Source organism: Erythrolamprus reginae, chromosome 3 (genome assembly GCF_031021105.1).
Source record: "Erythrolamprus reginae isolate rEryReg1 chromosome 3, rEryReg1.hap1, whole genome shotgun sequence".
Lineage (NCBI taxonomy): Eukaryota > Metazoa > Chordata > Lepidosauria > Squamata > Dipsadidae > Erythrolamprus > Erythrolamprus reginae.
The window spans coordinates 174570524-174587016 of NC_091952.1; the positions used below are offsets into that span (position 1 = coordinate 174570524).

The 16493-nt window shown below is 38.3% G+C and overlaps 1 protein-coding gene across 3 annotated transcripts in view; it reads right to left on the reverse strand.

Annotated features, from left to right (window-relative positions):
* Window positions 1-797: 797 nt before the first annotated feature.
* The window catches only part of F13A1 (coagulation factor XIII A chain), a 178416-nt gene continuing 162720 nt past the window's right edge, over window positions 798-16493 (reverse strand). For all 3 annotated transcript variants that reach the window (XM_070747201.1, XM_070747200.1, XM_070747199.1), the window contains exons 14-15: window positions 8798-8934; window positions 798-4791 (exon numbers count right to left, since the gene is read on the reverse strand). In XM_070747201.1, the coding sequence (XP_070603302.1) occupies window positions 4644-4791; window positions 8798-8934 (285 nt within the window). In that variant the 3' untranslated portion in view covers window positions 798-4643. The remainder of the gene's footprint in view (window positions 4792-8797; window positions 8935-16493) is intronic.

Below are 16493 nucleotides of genomic sequence, written 5' to 3' on the forward strand. Positions count from 1 at the left end.
CTTAATACAATTCTGATTGCAAAAATTATTTTATTGTCTTGCCCAAAGTCATGTATTTGCCATTGTCAAATATTTAATCAAATAATTAGATATTTAGGTTGTGGAAGAAGCCATGTTTACTTAAAGAACAAGATGTGAATACATTCTATCCATCTATGGCAATGTGATCGCCAAGATCTCAATGTTTAAAAAGAAACTCAGCTAAAAAGAAGGGTAGACAAACTGATTAATTAAAATTGGCTTGCTTTTCAGATAGTCCCGTGTGGATTTATTTAAACGAAGGTTTATTCAATTTAACTTACATGCAGAAATTGTATAAAGAAAGCCATAAGTCAAGGGTTCATTCCAGTTTTCCTGGCAACATTAAATATATGGCTGGCTTTAGTTTTCCGAAAATATGATTTTCCAATTTCCTAGGAATTCTAAATTTTTTTGGCACTCCACCCAAGAATTTTTTTTAAAAAAGCCAAACCCTGCTTAGTTTTTGAGAAAACCAAGGTGCTACTGCTTGCTGTGACATAGATATTATCAACTTTATAAATAACCACCTTCCTGATGAAATGAAAAAGCAGAGTTAAACTGGCAACTTTGATCTAGAAGTTTTTGCAGATGTGATCTATGGCTCTTTTGGGTGCTGTGGTGTATAGCATTGTCAATCCTTGATTTATGACAATAGGTGAACCTATCACATAAAATGCAATCCAGCATATCTAAGAAATGGCAGGTTAGGACCAGACTGTCCAAAGACAGTAATATGTGCACTCCAAATTCAACCAACCAGAACTGGTAGAGACTTATTCAGGCAAGATGATTCTTTTATTGCATTGGTTTTGGGTAATAGAGTAGAGTAGAGTAGAGGAGTAGAGTAGGGTGGGGTGGGTGGGGTAGAGTAGAGTAGAGTAGAATAGAATAGAATAGAATAGAATACTTTATTGGCCAAGTGTGATCTCACACACAAGGAATTTGTCTCTGGTGCAAAGGCTCTCAGTATACATATAAACAACAAAGTAATATAATCCTAAAATACCAATATAGTAGTTGGTAGAAAAGATGAGAAGGATAATAGTAATACAGCCATACTATATGGGTAAATATCCCTAGATATAAGCTTTTAAGATACAAAAAGTGAAAAGAAGATTAACAGTAGTTGACTTTGGTGTAAAGCAGCATAATCAGATTTTACATACAAACTGACTTCATTAACAATGCACACTTAATTAGATAATTTCTCAAAGGAATAAAACTCATGGCACATCCATGGCACAGTCGCTTAAGAGGCTTATTATCAATGACCACTTAAAATTGCCTTAAGTTACAAGTTGTGCCCACAAATTCCATCCAAGGTACAGCATGTTATTATATCTACAGCCAACTCAATTGAGAATATTCCATAAGCAACCTTTCTTCTGAAATAATGGATTGGCTCCAGGTCAAAAATAAATGATTTTGATGATAATTGTGACAAAGCAAAGCCTTCCTTGCCAAGTTCAACTGCTAATAATTTCATGAGTCTGGCGCTATAGTTTTCTTGGCAACAATAGGTGTCTGGTAGTATCATTTCAGACAAATGTTATTAAAAGACAAAAGCTTTTATGAGTTACAGCTCAGTTGCTTTTCAGTAAAACGTATTATTCTGCCTCTAGACTCTTTTTTATTTTTTTGGCTCTCTACAGGTAATCCTCAACTTACAACAGTTTGTTTAGTGACCATTCAAAATTATAACATCACTGATTTATTACTATTTTTGACACTTATGACCATCCCCATGATCGTGTGCTTGGCAACTGACTCATATTTATGATAATTACGGGGTCCCAAGGTCATGTGATGTAATCTTCTGACAAGCTAAGTCAATGGGGAAGCCTGGTTCACTTAACAAGCTTATTGCCAACTTAACAACTGCAGCAATTCACTTTACAACTGGGCAAGAAAGATTGTAAAATGGAGCATAATTTATATAACAAATGTCTCAGTTAGCAATGACAATTTTGGGCTCAATTATGGTACTAAATCAAGGACTTCCTGCATAGACTTATATGGCTGCCCTCTTACGGTGTTGATAACAATACAGAATTTATTGTTTTATTGTCATCTTCTGAGTTGTTTTCATAGCTTCCCATCCAAATACTAACTACCTTCCTGCTTAACTCTTTGAGAATGGAGTTGGTTAGGTTAGTAAGTTTCAAGAAAGTAAATTTCTATTATTTTAAAAATCTACAGCAGATTTCTTAAAATTTGCTTAATAATACAGCACAGCTATGCTGAACTTGCCTATAAAGGAATGCAGTTTGTGGGTTTGTGGAATGCAGTTTACCAAAACAGAGACATGAAGTAGGCACTGAGCCATACAAGGAGAGTTAGGACAGTCTTTAAGGAATGGGATGTCTTTTTATTCCTCTTTAGTGATGGGCGAACCCAACGGTGTTCGGGTTCGGCAAGTTCGGCTGAACTTTACGCAAAATTCGGCCGAACCCGAACCAAACTCCGAATGCTATGTGACGTCAAAGCTCCACCCCCGGAATCCCATCGTTTTTTATTTTTATGAATTTTTTATTTTTGCTTATTTTTATTTTTACGAAAAAGGACGCCGCAGCGGCGCTGCAAGCAAAGGAAGGTCCTTTCACATAAAAATAAACAATGTTTTACGTGAAAAGACCTCCCTTTGAAGGAGCTGGGGAATCCCTCCCACAAAGAGATTCCGGGGACGGAGCTTTGACATCATGTATACCGGCAGGTTGCTAAGGACGCCAACGTCATCACTTCCTGTATTCCAAGCCCCAAAGTCCAAAAGATGGTCGAACGGGCAAACCAGAAGTTGGGAAAAATGGACTTCAGGTTTTCTCATTATGCTGTTTTTTACACTCCAGGGCTTCAGGAAGCAACGGGCAAACCAGAAGCCCATTTTCCCCAACTTTCAATTTGCCCATTTGGACATTTTTTTACTCTCCCAGGCTTCAATGAGGACTATGCACATGCGTGGGCATGGGGGTGGGTTGTGCACTTGCACAGGGGCAGCTTGGGGGGGGGGTGCATGCATGGGGGAAAGGGTGTGGGTACATTGGCACATAAACCAAAAAAGATTCGCCATCACTGTCCTACATGTTTATGCTAGCAATCAGTAATCACGGCCAACTGATATTCTAGCAAGTTCAACCCAAATTTGTATATATTTATCGGCAATAGTCAGCCATAAATTTAGGTCAGAATACTTAACTCAGAATACTTTGATTACCCTGATAGACCAATCAGATTAATATTTGCAAGTGAAATTGCTGGTAAGCCATTGAACAGAATTGGCTGTGGAGAGGAAGTTCAAAATCTACTCTGAGAGGCAGAGCTAGTATCACAGCATCTTGTCCACCATTGTGCTGATTTTGATCTCACCCACTTCAGACATAGCTACAACTGTGCTTCTATTCTCAGCGAAATCTCAGAGATGCCCTCTGGATATATAACTTGCTAACAGAAGTGCTAAAGCAAATCTCACGACTTCTTTAAATCTTTCCAGTGAAAAACAAGGTGGCTTCTACACATCGGGCCTCGGCAGTGCTTAAAATGCTGGTAAGAATCAACTTATTAGGAAAGGCAGAGAAGATGGGAATAAGGTAAAAATTCAAGCTATGTTTTCGGAATCAGACTCTCACTTTGCATACATCGAAGCTTGTTGGGAATGAAGGACAACAAAGAGAACATTTTTTTGGCCTGATTTCTCTCTGTCTTTCAAAATATCTATGGAATATCAAGTTTTAACTAAAACTAAAATTCAGAATGCTCCAGAAGCTGAAATATTTAAAAACTGTCCTGATTTTAATATGTAACATCATACATTCTTATTATTGGATAGGAACTAATTATCACTTGAACTATTTATTGATTTGATTTGATTTGATTTGATTTGGTTTGGTTTGGTTTGGTTTGGTTTGGTTTGGTTTGATTTGATTTGATTTGATTTGATTTGATTATTTGATTTGATTTGATTTGATTTGAATGCTGCCCCTCTCCGTAGACTCATACTAATTCATACTGAGTAATTTCCAGCTGTTTGTTGAAATAATTCTGGTTTTATTGGTGCTCAGTTATTCTCTTCTAGTGATGCTTATGTCAGTTTGGGACAAAAGAAGACGCAGTCCAGTGCTAATCTCAGCAAAAAGATTTGATGGGCAAAGAAAATCAGTGTAAGTAAACTTGTAATGTTGGTGTGTAATTGGGTATGATGGTATAAAGAATGTTGTATCGGGAAGCAGAAGACTTGGACTTAAATTGCCCCTGGGACATCTATCTTACCCTCAATCAAAATCTCATGAGTGTGAGGCTTAGTTTTTAATCACAATCCCTTAGTTCAACAGATTTTACAGTGCTGCTTGCGACAAAAGTGGGGATTACATACTTCATGGTAATTAGCTTTGAGAAAAGGCATGATGCAAATGAATGTGTGGATACAGCATTTGTATATGTTTATATGAACTTGATTTTTCATAGTTTTGAGTGGGAAAAAACCCTTCTGAAAATGAATGGGGGGGGGAATAGAAAGCATATGCATAGAATGTATGTTTGGCAGCTTCTGGATTATGGCAGAAGTTTTACTTTCCTGTAATGAAGGGTGGAATTACTGAATTTAAAAAAGGAAAGAAAGGAGAAGATCTTTACTGGGCACTCTGAATATTGATGTCCAGTTCGCCATAGACATGTCGTAAGGCATCACAATTCAAGCTTGAAATCAACTTTCGGAAGCCATGCTGCCTTGGAACATATTTATCTTCCCAGATCAAGGTTGAATTCTTTGGAATCTCTCTGCAATGAAATACAATAATGCATAGTTTGACATGGTTTATAAATCTAGTATATATAAACTGGCATTCTTGGTAGTGGAAAAAATAATGATTTGAACGGATAACCTATCTCCAATTATTGCTCGTTTTTAGATCTGACCTCACACTGTATATATTTGTCTTCGCTTGTCTGTTTTTGCTCCCCGCCTTGCAAATTATAGTTGTAGAAAGGTGATTTAAATCAAGATAATAATGATAGTAATTATAGTTGGTTTACTCCAGTGCTTTGTCACCAAAGCCCTTCATGGCATCGGACCAGAATATCTCCGAGACCGCCTTCTGCCACACGAATCCCAGCGACCGATTAGGTCCCACAGAGTGGGCCTTCTCCGGGTCCCGTCAACTAAATAATGTCGGTTGGTGGGCCCCAGGGGAAGAGCCTTCTTTGTGGCGGCCCCGACTCTCTGGAACCAGCTCCCCCCAGAGATTAGAACTGCCCCTATCCCTCCTTGCCTTTTGTAAACTCCTTAAAACCCACCTTTGTCGTCAGGCATAGGGGAACTGAGATATCTCCCCTGGGTCTATACAATTTATGTATTGTATTGTATGTATGTCTGCTTAAAAATGGGGTTTTTAAAATATTTTAAATTGTAAATTATTAGATTTGCCATGAACTGTTTTTATTGTGTTGTGAGCTGCCCCGAGTCTACGGAAAGGGGCGGCATACAAATCTAATTAATAATAATAATAATAATAATAATAATAATAATAATAATAATAATAATAATTTGAATCCAAGATTCTTAATGAAAAATATACACTTGGAAGTTGGGATTGGGCTATCCATGGATCTGCTTAGCATGTGGTTTGGCTTTTAGATCTTTAAGCCTTAAATTATTATTATTATTATTATTATTATTATTATTATTATTATTATTATTATTATTATTATTATTTATTCGACTTATATGCCGCCCAATCCCGAAGGACTCAGGGTGATTTACAACAACAATAAAAATACAATATAAATAGATACAAAATAATAGATACAAAATAATAAAGAGAGGTCGAACGTTATCTAATACTAGAACATTATCTCAAACTAAGACTTTAATTTAATAATTTAATAACAAGCAATTTCAGAACTGTTTCCACTTAAGCCTTGACTCTGTACCATGTACAAACTTTTGAATGCTCATTGGAGCTGGTGGCTGTGTAGTAGAACATAGGTGGGTTTTTTTGTATAAATCTTAATGGCTTAAAATAACTCCTTGCATATAACTTTGTCAAGGAAGAAATAATGCAATCTAGAAGACTGGGTGTGACATTTCCAAAAGGACTTGTTCAGAAATAAGTAAAATCAAAACAGGAATGTAGCCCAGAGGGGAAAAGTATTAATTTTTTGCTAATGAAATAAAACCAAACTAATTCGATTGACTTGGAGTAATGTGGTGATGGATGCTTCTTGGACTGGTCATTTATCATCGTGAATATAATGAGGAAAATGGGATGGATATTTAAACAATCTGCAATAATTTATTTTCTATGACTTTAATTTACCATAATCATGCCAAATGAAAATGTAATTCAGTACTTGTATACACATTTACAACACACTTTATATTGAAATAGGTCCATAATTTAGCACAAGAACAGGAAACCTATAGCTCACAAATGACTGCTAAATTACAACTTACACAGACCCAAACAATATTGACAATGATGTGCAATATTAGAAATGGCTGTTTAGCAATATCTAGATGATGATTATTTATTAGATTTGTATGCATACAAATCTAATAAATAATAATAATATTGACAATGATGTACAATATTAGAAATGGCTGTTTAGCAATATCTAGATGATGATTATTTATTAGATTTGTATGCATACAAATCTAATAAATAATAATAATATTGACAATGATGTACAATATTAGAAATGGCTGTTTAGCAATATCTAGATGATTTCTTGCTCTTGCTCTTATTCTTAAAACCATTCTTTCAATATCATTACAAAAAATAAATATAAAAAGGATAGTAGAAAACTTTAAAAAAAATCAGTAAAATATTTTAAACAATTTAAAAACAACAGAACCGTGTTAAAATATTATATTACAATTACTGCTGAAAGAAAGAAAAAGTTTACTTGATTGTTTAGGCTCCTGATAATTAATAAAGGGGAATTTTCCTTGTGATGAAGTTTGAACCTTAAGTGAAATTTTCTCCCTGCTCAGAACTTCACTATTCACTATCTTCACTATTAACAAGCAGGTTCGGTTTGTATATCAATGCAAGCTCAAGAAGCTCCTTTTAAAAAAATGATTACTTAAAAAAAATCAATTATTGTGGTTTCTGAAAGAAAGATTAACAGGCTTGTTGATGATCACCCTTCCTTCCTTCCTTCCTTCCTTCCTTCCTTCCTTCCTTCCTTCCTTCCTTCCTTCCTTCCTTCCTTCCTTCCTTCCTCTTTTAAGAGAGCTTCATAGTCCCCAAGCTAGCATTCCCTCTTTGGGATCTGAAGTTGAGGAATTGGGAAGAAAGGTAAGGATGTTTTCTCTCCAATAAGTGAATGAAATCAAGGGGAAGGGAAGGGACCAGAGGTGAGGGTACCGGAGGGGAGGAGTTTGGACTGGTTTTAGTGACATCATAGCTAAACCTGAATTAAATCAGTTAGATACCCAAACATCTGTTGACCTGAATCTGCTTTCAGACTGACTCATGTGGAAGCCTCATGAGAATTCATATAGGGATTTTTCAATGTTTTAAGGAATTTGAGTTAGAGTTATAAGAATGCCACAGTTTTGTAAAGTGTATTATTACTATCATCAATATCAGATAGACCGATAAGGATAATGAGGATGAGGTAGAGAAGTATGTTTTCTTATTCACGCTTTCTTAAAATAAGTGACATTTCAAATGAGTTTTGCTGGATTACATTTTCATAATTTAGCTGCTAAACCATTCCAGTAACACATTACTGTAACGTTAGTTATCTTGTTCATTATCTGGATACACTATCTTGCTGTCACTAATGCTGAGGGAAGAAATACAGTTTTATAATTATTTAGATCAATTCCTTTAATTTACAGATATTTGGAGGTAATGTAATCACTCCCTAAATTCCTAGTTAGCAGAACCTTGCTAGTTGCAGTCCCTGCGGGGGGAAGTGTATAATCCTGACATACCTGGAATACAAATGGTTGGAGAAGATGGATTTCATGCCCTCAAGAGAGAAGTCGATGTTGCTCAAATGTGGTGTTGATATTTAGCGTTCATTTTGTAATGAATACCCAGAAAACTATGCCTATTTGGACCGGGAGTCACTGCTCACAGTCACTCATGCCCTCATCATCTCGAGGCTCAACTACTGTAACACTCTCTACATGGGGCTACCTTTGAAAAGTGTTCGGAAACTTCAGATCGTGCAGAATGCAGCTGCGAGAGCAATCATGGGCTTTCCCAAATATGCCCATGTTATACCAACACTCCGCAGTCTGCATTGGTTGCTGATCAGTTTCCGGTCACAATTCAAAGTGTTGATTATGACCTATAAAGCCCTTCATGGCACCGGACCAGATTATCTCAGGGACCGCCTTCTGCTGCACGAATCCCAGTAACCAGTTAGGTCCCACAGAGTGGGTCTTCTCCGGGTCCCATCAACTAAACAATGCCGCTTGGCGGGACCCAGGGGAAGAGCCTTCTCTGTGGCGGCCCCGGCCCTCTGGAACCAACTCCCCTCAGAGATTAGAATTGCCCCCACCCTCCTTGCCTTTCGTAAGCTACTTAAAACCCACCTCTGCCGCCAGGCATGGGGGAATTGAGATGCTCTTTCCCCCTAGGCCTTTACAATTTTATGCATGGTATGTCTGTATGTATGTTTGGTTTTTTATTATAATGGGTTTTTAGTATTGGATTATTATTGTACACTGTCTTATTATTGCTGTGAGCTGCCCCGAGTCTCCGGAGAGGGGTGGCATACAAATCAAATAAATACAAATACAAATACATACTAGGCCTTTCCTTACCTGAATAATTTTGAGACTGGTTTTAGCACACCGGGGCCATCAAGTCGGACCCAGACATTGGTGAGATTTTGCTTCAGAGGGTTGGGGAACTCCACTATTACTGTCATGTCCTTGCCAACAACTTTCTCTCCAGGAACCTGCAGGGAAAAAAGAAAGAAAGCTAAAATCAAATAACAATAAATTGAATTATTGCAACATTTTCTAATCTTGTTGTCCCTTTCAGTTTCATGGATGATAGCTGTCCTCTTCCCTAGATAATTCCTATCTTAATTTTATGCCTTTAGGCCAGTGTTTCCCAACGTTGGCAACTTGAAGATATATGGACTTCAACTCCCAGAATTCCCCAGCCAGCATTCGCTGGGAAACACTGCTTTAGACCAATCTTATCTTCTGGTAATTGTCTGAATAAGTCACTGTGGCTTTCTTGCCTATATTTTTGGAAGCGGCTTACCATTTCTTCCTTTTATATTTCCTGAGAGACATCTATCCAAAGTTACCCAATTGGCCATATTTTTAGAATAGAATAGAATGGAATGGAATGGAATGGAGTGGAGTGGAGTGGAGTAGAGTAGAGTAGAGTAGAGTAGAGTAGAGTAGAGTAGAGTAGAGTAGAGTAGAGTAGAGTAGAGTAGAGTAGAATAGAATAGAATAGAATAGAATAGAATTCTTCATTGGCCAAATGTGATTGGACACACAAGGAATTTGTCATTGGTGCATATGCTCTCAGTGTACATAAAAGACAATATACATTTGTCAAGAATCAGGACAACACTTAATTTTTGTCATAGGGTTCAAATAAGCAATCAGGAAACAAACAATATCATAAATAACAATATAAATAACAAATAACAAAAACAAATAAATCGTAAGGATACAAGCAACAAGTTACAGTCATACAGTCATAAGTGGGAGGAGATGGGTGATAGGGATGATGACAAAAACTAATAGTAATAGTAATGCAGCCTTAGTGAATAGTTGACAGTGGTGAGGAAATTATTTGTTTAGCAGAGTGACGGTGTTCGAGAAAAAACTGTTCTGGTATCTAGTTGTCTTGGTGTACAGTGCTCTATAGCGAAGTTTTGAGGCTAGGAGTTGAAACAATTTATGTCCAGGATGTGAGGGGGTCTGTAAATACTTTCTAAGGCATGAGTAAAATGCAAGATTTCCTCAGTTTCTAGCCTGGTGTCTTTATCTGCTATATTAAATTAGTTTTCTACTCTTCTCCTGCTAATATGCCCTTGTATGACTGCCCCAAATAAACTCTAGTTATACCAAGACTATAATGTGTTCTGTGGCAATTAGTCCTATTTGAAAGCTTCAACTGGTGGTACAGAGATTGCAACTCATTCTTATGGCAAGAGATATAACATAAGATTTTCAAAGATTTAGGATCAAATAATTTTGTGGTGATACTAAGTCTGGCTTTGGTGTTACTATTAGAAAAAGTGGGCAATTATAAATGTGCCTTTCTAAGCTTATGAAATATCCTTCTACAGTAGAAATATATTCCAAGGTCCCTGATGGCTCTTTGTTCTAACTTTCTTTTAATTGGCATTTAAGTTGTTTTGAATTTAACTGCTACTGTTTGAAATTTTTATGCTTTACTGCTTTTACTCTTTTATATTACTTAATGGCTGCTGTTACATTTTTTGTTTTTTTATGCTTTATAAATTATGGTTTTACACTTCGCAATATGTTATAATGACTGCTTATGTTTTTCAAATATTGCGAGTTATCTCGGGAAGGCTGGTTCCTGAAAGGCAATGCATAAGAATAGAACTAAATGAATATCATCACTATAATTACATATGGACTAAATACAGTTTGAGGGAGCTTTCTGCCACAAAGACAACAGAGTGTGGAATTACTATGCAAAACGCTGAGAACTTTAACTACACAAAAATAGGTTTAGTGGCTTGTGGAAAATGGACTATAAACACCGCTTGCCAAAAATTAGACACAGGTGATCTATTTTCCTACAGTATTCTCTGCTCGTGTACTTTAAACAAATAGATCTACAAAGTATACTATTTCAAAGAAACAGAAGTCACATGGACACTCTCACTTGGAGAAATAGTTGAGTACCACTTTAAGATGCTTATGACTATAAATGGTCTGTACTTTCAGCTGCTGTTTTAAAAACATTTTTTCAGTCAGGAGGATATCTTGCCCATGATCCAGTTAATGAATTAGTCTCACCCAGGTCTGTGACTCTGGACGGGAATACAGGTCTTAAAAGATGCATGCAGATAGTTCATTAAGATTCAGATCAGGGTTGTGATTCCGATATGGCAAATACTTCTTGATGAACATTAGCATATGAATGAATTTACTGCATATATGGATGGGAAACAGCAACACATCGTATGTTTCTATTACAGTAGATCCAGTGAGTGTGGGAGTAGTGAAGGATGCTGGGAACTGTAGTTACTTTAATCTTTCCAGCTGGAGCATAAATTATCCACAGATGGATTTATTTTTATTTTATTTGACTTCTATGCTGCCCAATCCTGAAGGACTTAGAAAGAATTCTGATAATAGTTTGCCACTTCTACCCATAGAATCACTAAAGATTAAAAGAAACTTTCTGTCCCAACAGCCCCGTTAAATTAGAGGTATAGGAAATCCTTATGGTCTTAGTAAAAATGATCACTGTAGAAAGAGAAGGGGGGAAAAAACGTCGTGAAATGTCACGTGACGGTAATGTGACACTGTGAGTTTGACACCCATGTTGTAGAATAACCTTGAAAACCCTACAAACCTTGTAGCTCCTGGCCAGCTCAAAGGACAACCAGGTGGTTGAAGTCATAAACAAAACGATGCACAAGGTCCACATTTAGACACCAAATAAGCAATAAAGAAATGATGGGATACTTTGATGGTGACATAATGATGGTAGGACTCACATATTCGTAGTGAAGGTGTCTCATGTGCGCAGGAGTCAACACAGTCCTGGAATAGCAAACCTATTTAGGAAGGAATCGAGGATGCCTTCTGATCCATGGGAGGGAATGGTGACAAAATGATATGGATTGAATTACTGATGGCAGCAACCATCAGACAGAATACCTTGGCTATCATACATAGATAGAAATCGATGCTGTCCCAGCTGTCAGTTCCATCTGTAGAACTGGTTGAGTTGCCACTGTTGTAGACTGAGCCTCATCAGCTATAGCAAGCATATATTTAAGAAAAAAACCACTGCGGTGGAACTAGAAGTTCCATAATGCCAGCATCAGAAGGCCATGTCCTCTAAAAATGAGATAATGGAGGGCATTTGTGGAATGCTAGCAGGATAGGAAGACATGCATAGAAGGTTGGGGATGGGACAGAAGTTAACTTTGGAGGACATGCCCCTTAAATGTGATTATTTAGGTATCTTTAGCTGTGGATATGACTAAAGCCAGGTAATGATGCTGAAGTCACAAAAATGGGCTGCTGCCCCCATGGAGTGGGGGTGGCAGTGTGGGTAGTAAATTTATGCACTGTAATAGGTTTTTTTTATTGTCCTTCCTTCTCTTAATATGATTCTTAATTACTTTTAAAATAGGAAATAATTAAATAGTATGCTGTAATCATTTTAGTCATTATCTAGAATTGAATTTTTATAGCAATTAAAGAAAATTGAGCTACTTTCCTAATCTGTTATCATACTGAACCTTGTGGGTTACTTGTGGGTTTAAATGTTACTGTGCTCCTTAACAAATAATGCTGTCCTTTTTGCGGCTATTCAAATTATGTGACTTAATCAACTGAAAAAGAATCCAAGCACCTATTTGAAAACTTATCTTGGTCGGTAAGCCACTCCCACCCAGTCACATGACCTTTAAGCCACCCCCAGTCACATGATTGTCAAGCCACTCCCAACTGGTCATATGGCCGGCAAGCCACTCTTATCCAGTCGCATGACCATCAAGCCACACCCACAAAATAAGCCACGCTCACATGTAGCAGTAAAATTTTTGGCAGTCCATCACTGTTTATAGGCACTTTATAGTGACAGTGGGGACTGGGTTTAGCTGACACATTTGATGGTAGCGTGATTGGAAATCATTCACACCTTTGAAGAGGTGTTTACTAGGCAAGATTTGAAAGTATGACAATCTGTTGAGAGCAATTGTTTAAGAAGGCCTGACAATATGACAATAGCTAAGTCCTGTGCCCATCACAAACAAAACTCGTCGTGTGAGTGGTGATTGCACTACAGGGATGTATAGCTACCACATTTTTGGAAAGGAGCCACTGCAACCATAGCAATTGAAAACAGATAAGGAAAATGCTTACTGAGATAATTTTTTAAAAATCCAGTGAGTGTTGTGCAATTAGGAGACAAGCATTCCATCACCTTGTAGATCAGTGTTTTTCAAACTCTGTAACTTGTGCGGATTTCAACTCCAATAATTCCCCAGGCAGCATGCAATTGTCTTAAAGTTGCTAAGTTTGAAAAACATTGTTATAGGAATGCCGTGAAAAAGGGGTGTAAACAATAAACCTTTGCACATTCCAAATGGGTTTTGTAGTGTTATATAGCCCTTGGATACCAATAGCAGAAATCATGATAATTAACGAAGGCTTTAAGAACAGGCTGCATTTCATTTACAAGAATGAAGTAGATCAGTCTTATTTATTAGGGTGTAATGAAGTAAATTAAATCTCCATTTCTCTCCGACAGGTCCCATTTCAAAAAGGAATTCAAGGGATGGCAGGCAAAACTTTTCAAATTGCAACTGTTTTCAATGTCAATTCCACAATTTAGAACAGGTTATCATGTCAATTAGAAATTTTGAATTCAAGAAACACGATAAACAGCCAATTGGATTATGAAGCCGTTCTTTTATTTATTCATTATTAGCGTTTGTTATCTCACATTTAATTTTGGTCAGCTTGGAGCTGCATAAAAGTGCTGACTTCCCTGCCTCCTATTTTCCTTACCCCACAATCCTGTGGGGTGTAGGCCTCAGAAAAAATTGCTTAAAATCACCTCATTCATATTCACACCAAAGGGAGGAGTACTTGATTGCAAGAAATACAACTTCAGGAACAGAGTGATCTATGCCTGGAATACATTACTTGACTTTGTGGTTTCTTCTCCAAGCCACCCAAACTTTAACCTTAGATTGTCTGCAGTTGACCTCACCCCATTCCTAAGAAGGGGCGGCAAAGGGGCTGCGAGAGGGGTGGGGTGGGCATTCCTGAAGCGCACAGAGAAAGCCCTCTCTCGCAGCCTCCTGGCTGGGAGCGCTTTCGTCCTGAGGAGAAGCCGCAGCCGCCACCACCGCGAGAGAAGTCGCGCCCCAAGGCAGGAGGCAGCAGAGAAGCAGAGGGGGCGGATTGGGCGGGCGGGGGGCAGGGACGAGAGGCCAGGGGCATGAGGGGGCCGGAGGCACCGTGGGGAGGCAGGGGTGGCCACGGCTCCCTTTCCTCCTACTGCTGGCACCTCCCCGCCCCCCGTGGGCTGGCAGGGGGATGGGGAGCACGCGCCCGTGGAAAAGGATGAGCGGGGGGTATTTTGGGGTGCGCGCGTGCGCATGCGAGCAGCTTACAGGGAACGCTGCTCATAATCATGCTTATATATCTGTTATCTAATACATGCGTGAGGAAATAAATATATAAAATAACAATAAATAAAAATACAGTTTATATCTATATCTGCTATCTAAAACATGCTTGACAAAATAAATAAATAAATAAATAAATAAATAAATACATACATACATACATACATACATACATACATACATACATACATACATACATACATAAAAGTTTCTAAATTAGCATCAAAGCCACTACACCAAACTGGCTCTCAAAGTAACTGTTTTCAATTCACAATGGGGCACTTTAGCTTAGACACTCTGAATTCGAAATATCTTGCTAATCATTGCCTTCTCTCAATTGAATCAGAAGGCAAAATGTGCCAGATAAATTCACACCCAAGTTTCTGACAAATGGATTTAGTTATTAAGCCTAGTGAGACGGAGGATCCAATTGTATTGAAAGCAAAAGTTTCATTCAGAAGTGATTCAGCATTGCAGCAATGAATTTAATCTCTCTCTGACTTATATATCTCACTTATCACCACAAAAGTACAGAAATTTTCATGTCTATTTTAGACTGACTGACTTGATCAATTATGAAGAAATAAACTAACTTCAAATTATGTTTGAAGATTTGCAAGATTTAGAGATCAGATGTTAAGATTTGCACGATTTAGAGATCTGGTGATTTTGCTACAGGTTGATTTTCTTCCTCCTCTATGCCAGAATTAGATGATGATCGGGGCTAATAAAATTAAACCAAGATTGGCTTAAGAAGATATTGGATGATAATGCCCAATACATTCACCATTCCCAATATTGACAGAGGCAACTGATATCTGCAGATCAGCAGAATTTGAAAACCACAAGTTCCTCACTTTGATACTGTTGCTTAGAATGTTGTTAAGTTTATTACATGCTCAAAGACATATTTGAGAAAGTAACTTTTTTATTTTATTCCATCACTACCATCAATTAATTACTAATTTCCCAATCCTTTTTGCTTATTCAAAGGATACGAAATGGTCATGTTCGCTTCATGAAGAATCAATGATAGTACATTGTGGTTATAACAGAGATTAAAATTGGATCCCTGCCCTAATTAAATTTGAACAGAAGCATCAACAGGGACAGAGGTGTGTTTCAGGTGATTCTGAGAAGTTCTGGAGATTCTGACCAGAGTGGAAATTTTGAGTAGTTTGGAGAACTGGTAAATGGCACCTCTGACTGGCCCCCACCCCATCTATTCTCTGCCTCCTAAGTCCCAGCTGATTGAAAGCTGTTGGGATTCAGCCTGAGGCTGCTCAGGGACCAGCTGTGTCTCTGCTGGCTCTATGCCCGGAGGAGGAGGACAGCGAAGAGGAGGGGGCTGAACAGTCGGACGGGGGAGAGGAAAATCAGGAATGGGATGAAGGAGAACAGCATGAGAGCCCTGGGGGGGGGGGGCTCTCCCCAGCCAGTAGCTTGGAGTCATTAGGTGATGACGCACAAGCCGTCATTGACATGCGACAGAGACGGTCAGATCAAAGAAAGGAGCAATTAAAGAAGTATTGTCAGCACTGAATTAGGAACAGCTGGGTTTGGGTGTGGTCCTCCTTAGCAGGGTTTAAAAGGCAGGCAAGCCCTTGAAGCCATGTGGAGTGTTATCAGTTTGGAGTTGCGTTATCCTGTCTTGTTTCTCGGCATCTCTGTTTCTGGCTTGTGGCCCAGCAGCTTTGGAAGACCCATGGGAGGTGTAGGTCTGCTATCTACAGCCTCAGCTTTGCAGCAAGAATTCTGAATTGCTGCATGGACTTTTGCCTTCGTGGATATATCTGAAGATACAGCATTTTCCTGTTTGTAAGGACATTTTCTTGAATTTTATAAAACTGCCTTTGCCTTTTACCAGTGTGTCTGGCTTCTCTTTTTGGGTTGGTATTGGCTTCTGGAGTGACCCAGACAGAACAGAAGGAAATGGGGATTTTGCAGTAACCTTTCCCTGGAGTGGGGAGGGAATGGAGATTTTACAGTATCCTTCCTTGCTACGCCCACCAAGCCATGCCACGCCTTCCAAGCTGTTGGTATGTCTCAGTATAGCTAGGCTATGAGACCTTTGACATACACTGAGCAGAGAGTTTAAACAGAGTGTGGATGTGTGGCAAAGCCAAAGAAAAAAGAGA